We start from the raw sequence: 6,000 nt of genomic DNA on the forward strand, positions 1-6,000 counted from the left end.
ACAGAACCACAGTCTCTCAGGAACAGGAAGAACATGTGTGAGAACATGTGTGAGATAAAGAGATGAACTTCCTGTCCTACTGTGTGCTGGAGTTTAGACTAAAGGCTGTATGATGGTTATGGCGGCAGACTGGCACAACCCACTAATACCCACTCACTCAGGTTTTGCATGTCACTTCATTTACTGTGTTACCTTGTAACTTGTACTCCTTGTTTCTACACTCACTGTCCATTTTATCAGCTCCACTTACCATATAGAAGCACTTTGTAGTTCTACAATTACTGACTGTAGTCCATCTGTTTCTCTACATACCTTTTTAGCCTGCTTTCACCCTGTTCTTCAATGGTCAGGACCCCCACAGGACCACCACAGAGCAGGTATTATTTAGGTGGTGGATCATTCTCAGCACTGCAGTGACACTGACATGGTGGTGGTGTGTTAGTGTGTGTTGTGCTGGTACGAGTGGATCAGACACAGCAGCGCTGCTGGGCAGCGTCCTGTGACCACTGATGGAAGGTCTAGAAGATGACCGACTCAAACAGCAGCAATAGATGAGCGATCGTCTCTGACTTTACATCTACAAGGTATTTTAAAACTCCAGCAGCACTGCTGTGTCTGATCCACTCATACCAGCACAACACACACTAACACACCACCACCATGTCAGTGTCACTGCAGTGCTGAGAATGATCCACCACCTAAATAATACCTGCTCTGTGGTGGTCCTGACCATTTAAGAACAGGGTGAAAGGGGGCTAACAAAGCATGCAGAGAAACAGATGGACTACAGTCAGTAATTGTAGAACTACAAAGTGCTTCTATATGGTGAGTGGAGCTGATAAAATGGACAGTGTGTGTAGAAACAAGGAGGTGGTTTTAATGTTATGGCTGATCGGTGTATATATAATTACACATAAGAAGTGGGTATGTCTAAAACACCAAACTTACTAATGTAAAGGTGTGTCTACATACTACATACTACAAAAAGAACTCAAAGAAATCTCCTCTAGCCTTCTAGAAACTGTATCTGGATCAATACTGAAAACGTAAAGGAGTAAAGGAACTGAGAATTCACCAGGATGTATTCTCCATCCGATCGGACTGTAGCTCCAAACCACTGACTGGACTTGAACTCCATCTGCTCACCGTTCTCCACCCGGTTATCTGAGACAGAGACAGAATAAGATCTATTTAATGTGTCCTGAACAGTAGAAGTCCTACAGTAGATGTTGAATGAACATTCAGTATCTGACGGCCATTGGCCCACCTCGACCAGTTCCAATAGTCAACATCTTGTGAGTTCCTCCCAAAAGCAATGGTCATATACTGTATCTAAAAATGGGTAAAGTACCTCTAAAGTACATGGCTTTGGGTAAACAACCACCAGGTAATGTAGAAAAAATGGCATCGCAGAACATTTCTGGGTAAAGCATCAATGGTTAAGTCAAGCATCACAATGCTGACCACCTCTCATCACTTAAAGCCTTCTGGTCTGAAAGACCTGGCACCCCAGGCTTGGTTTTGTGACCTTGTGGCCTTGCAGATGGGCTACCCCAGATGGGTCATGTCCAAAACTCTGTCTGAAAAAAACAAGCACCAGGAGTTCAAAAGCATTCAAAAAATATCTACGCCTCATCTAACAACAAGTAACAACTTTTTACTAAACACTTAGGCTGATTTGTACTTATTTACTAACACTTTATTCCAATCTTTTCCATTTCAAAAAGGCACTTTGGAGTTGTGTTTTTCGACTGTTGTCTATCTAAACTTAAGGAATGAAATGTTCACTATGGAAGCACTTCTGTAAGTCGCTCTGGATAAGAGCGTCTGCTAAATGCTGAAAATGTAAATGTAAATGTAAATGTAAGTAACCGCACATTTTACTTTGGTGCAGCATTGCTGCCAATAGGACCAGTGGATTGGAGGCAGGACAATGATCCAAAGCAAACAACAGAACTGTTTTTTTGGTAGGAATAAATCAGGATAAAGTTAAGCTCTTGGAATGCAGCGCTGACCTCAACCCTACCAAAAAACCTGAGCAAACAGAAGCCAAATCTGTTTAAGAAAATCAACAATATTCATTGAACTACCAGTTTTACCAACAGCTTGCTAATGGCTAATAAAAGTGGCTAAAAACAATAACCGCCTTCCTGTTTCTAAATCTAGTTCTAGTTCCAGATATCAGAATGATGTCTGAGTGGAATTTTGTTATTTTGGACTCTGCATCTGAATATGAATCACATGGTCTGCATGGAACACCAGAATAACATCAGTCTGCATGTAGAAACATGTACAGACCATGCCAATGCTAACACACACACACACACACACACACACACACACACACACACACACACTCCCTACAACCGCAGGTTCGTACACACCTCAATAGCTGTGACATCAGGCTGAGACCTATAAAGATCTTTATCTTTCTGTTTCTGTTTCTATTGCACACTAGCAGTTTCTGTGTAGAAGCATCTATCAGCACTGTGACCTTGACCTGGTAGATGAAGAATCTGCTGCCCACTGTCTCTCCGGCAGGACTGGGAAATTCCCAAAATACACTCATACCCTTTCTCAACCTGCCCCTCCCCCCTCCCCCCAGGTTCATATACACACATCACTTGAAAGCTTCGAGAAAACAATAAACAATAACGACATCTTTATATCAATCTGATTAATTCTTTATAAGATAAGATAAACCTTTATTAGTCCCACAGTGGGGAAATTCACAATGGTGGTGTCCTAATAACTTCAGGACCCTTCTAGACAAATACTAAAAGAGACAAATTTCCTAGAAACAACTCTCCCGAACAGGGACTTGAACACTGGACCCACAGATTAAAAGTCTGACGCACCACCGACTGAGCTATCCAGGCTCTGGCTCTTATGTCCTTTAAAATCGTCATGTGACGGGCTTACCAGTGTTATCGAACAGTATCTGCGTGCATTTGCCATCTGATTGCCATGGGCAGCTGTAGACGGCACCGCGCTCTGTTACAGACGTAGAATCAGTGGTGTTGGCTTTGGGAGCGCCCACCAGGATGTTCAACCTGTCGAGAGATAGTTACAGAAAACCCGATGCCTTAAACACATTCAGCAAGATGGTACAGGTCCAAGCGAGACGGTTTGATGTTCCTACAAGGACTATGACTATGATGTCTAACTGCACTCTTTTTTATTACAGATTAACCATTAAAGCTTCTATCTGCAATATTGTCAATGCTTAGAAATATACATGCATTTAATCAGCATTTTAATAAAGCCAGTCTTTAATGTTAGTCCATGAATCAGTTGGGCAAAAATCCCAGTGACACACTTTTTGTAGAAAGTCTTCTCAGAGGATTGGAGACTGTTATAGCTGCCAACAATGTCCCACTAACTAATGGTCCATATCCATATACTTGTAGCCATATGTATTACATAATATACATACGTTATTAAAATGCATTTATCACTAACTTAGATGATTCACACGGTGGAGAACAAACTTCTTCATCATTGTTTAACTTTGAGGCATGGCAACCAAATTCCTCATTGCTGATCAAGCTTATGGCTTCTCGGTGTCTATACAAATGCTAGTTTGACTGCACCTATTAGAAAGACCATGGAATAGTGGGCTCATCGCCAAGGTCAAGAAGAAAACCCAACCTGTCTGGATAGTCGGATGCATTTCATGAATGAAGTTGTCGATGGAACTAGAAACCAACTTCAGTTGAGCTGTAAGCTGCTGATTCTGGAGCAGCCACCTCTAAGTCAAAGTAAAGCTCACTTGACTGTAGACAATGTGTTCTAAATGGTCCCACACAGACACGGGGAGAACATGCAAAATCCGCACAGAAGGACACAGAAGGACCTGAATCAAACTCAGGGCCTTCTTGCTGTGAGGCGACACACACTGAATCACATCTAAGCAACTTTCTGTAATCGGTCTTGCTCAAGGGTCCAACAGTGGCAACCTGACAGTGACGGGTCTTGAGCCAGCAACCTTCTGAATCCAGTACCTTACCTATACTAATAGTTCATGAGGAATTAGGAGGACATGGAACAGTCGTCTTTTTTTTTCCATGATCAAAAAGAAAACCTAAAGTTTTGAGTTATACTAAAAAAGGGCTTCCAGGTAGTCGGATGTATTCCATGTTAAAGCTGTCTATGGGAATAGAAACCAGCTTCAGTAGAGTTAGAAGCGGCTGATTCTGGAGCGGCCATCTCTAAGTCAAAGCAAAGCTCACTTGACTGTAGACAATGTGTTTTAAATGGTCTTTGGATTGCATCTACCCATCAGGAAAAAATGTTTCCCAGTGACAGTAGCGCAAGACGCTGAGTGTAGCCAAAGTGACTCACAGTTCTGACAGTTTACAATCCAAGCAATTGTATGTCATGAGTCTTGCTCAAGGGTCCAACAGTGGCAACCTGGCAGCCAGCTACCTACCTTACCTATCCTAATCGGGAATTAAGAGCACATGGAACAGTTGTCTTTTTTACCACGGTCAAAAAGACAACCTTAAGTTTTGACTCATACTTGTTACATAAAATTGTGTGTTACAAAAAAGTGTGTTCCAAGTTAAAAAGCTGTCTATGGGAATAGAAACCAACTTCAGTCACAGAGAAGTCACAACAGTCCATCAATGACATTATTTATCCAAAGTGACTCACAGGTTTGACAGTATACAAGCCAAACAATTTTATGCAATGGGTCTTGCTCAGAGGTCCAACAGTGGCAACCTGGCAGTGATGGGTCTTGAGCCAGCTACCTACCTTACCTACCCTAATCGGGAATTAAGAGCACATGGAACAGTTGTCTTTTTTACCACGGTCAAAAAGACAACCTTAAGTCACTACAGTTTATCAATGACATCATTTATCCAAAGTGACTTACAGGTTTGACTGTACAAGCCAAGCAATTTTATGTAATGGGTCTTGCTCAGGGGTCCAACAGTGGCAAGCTTGCCATAATTGGGCTTGAGCCAGCAACCTTCTGAATCCAGTACATTACCTATTCTAATAGTTAATGGGGAATAAGGGGAATAAGGAGAACATGGAACAGTGGTCGTTTTTACCACAGTCAAAAGGAAAACCTAAAGTTAAAGCTGTCTATGGGAATATAAGCCAACTTCCATCAGCTTCTACTTCATGGCAGATCTGTTATAGGTGGTTTTTGGATCGCATCCCCAACTCCAAGGGTTAATTTCTTCCCAGCCTTAAGAGAAGTTTGGGTTTTCTTCATGGTGCATTGGACAAAGGTTCTTAATAATAAGTGCATATAAACTAGCCATATTTATATGGACATGTCACTAAGTTAACAGATTAAAAATGTGATATCTGTATAATCCACAACCTTCATTATAAACGAGGTGAAAACTAGTTTGTAATAACGTCACGTTTACTCACTGTTTATCAGGACTGAAGAAATCCACAGAAAAGCCGAAATAACTTCCAGAAGGTCCAGAGAAAACTGCAGGTTTGTCCATGTCCAGATTAAACGAGGTGACATGATGAAAACAGAGCAAAATAACAATCAAGTGCAGATGATTCTTCCACTCCATTATTACTCTACACTGAGCTCCTGGTGATGGTAGAGTACTTATAAACAAATCACTAGTTTCACTCAAAACAGCGTTCATAAATCATCCCAGAGCTCAGATTCAGTACATTTAGAACTATTACACCCTGTTCACACTCAGTTCCGTGTTTAATAGATAATAAAAGTCTATAAAATAAAGCTTTAAACAGCAGAGCAGAACTGAAGCTCCTGCTCACAACTAAACTCTACATTACTGCCGACCGGGAACATCCCAGCAGGAAGTGACGTCACAACACGCAGCCTCCACACAGCAGAGCAACCGCAAGAGGGCAGAACATCAACAACGATCCGAATTACAACAATAAAACACAAATAAAACACTCATAAAGTGAAGGGAAACAAGTATTCACCCTTTTTATTAATTTTGTTCTTAACCCATTTCATGATCTGCCCAACCATTTGAGTCTAAATACTCT

The 6,000-nt window shown here is 41.5% G+C and overlaps 1 protein-coding gene and 1 pseudogene across 1 annotated transcript in view; both read right to left on the minus strand.

Moving 5' to 3' along the window:
* The window catches only part of itgav (integrin, alpha V), a 47,560-nt gene extending 41,848 nt beyond the window's left edge, over positions 1–5,712 (minus strand). The window contains exons 1-3 of the mRNA XM_063006250.1: positions 5,392–5,712; positions 2,923–3,053; positions 1,076–1,164 (exon numbers count right to left, since the gene is read on the minus strand). Of these exons, the coding sequence (XP_062862320.1) occupies positions 1,076–1,164; positions 2,923–3,053; positions 5,392–5,624 (453 nt within the window). The 5' untranslated portion in view covers positions 5,625–5,712. The remainder of the gene's footprint in view (positions 1–1,075; positions 1,165–2,922; positions 3,054–5,391) is intronic.
* Positions 2,737–2,796, minus strand: LOC134324761 (U7 small nuclear RNA; annotated as a pseudogene).
* Positions 5,713–6,000: the final 288 nt, after the last annotated feature.

The sequence above is a fragment of the Trichomycterus rosablanca genome, chromosome 12 (assembly GCF_030014385.1).
Source record: "Trichomycterus rosablanca isolate fTriRos1 chromosome 12, fTriRos1.hap1, whole genome shotgun sequence".
In the NCBI taxonomy this organism is placed as follows: domain Eukaryota; kingdom Metazoa; phylum Chordata; class Actinopteri; order Siluriformes; family Trichomycteridae; genus Trichomycterus; species Trichomycterus rosablanca.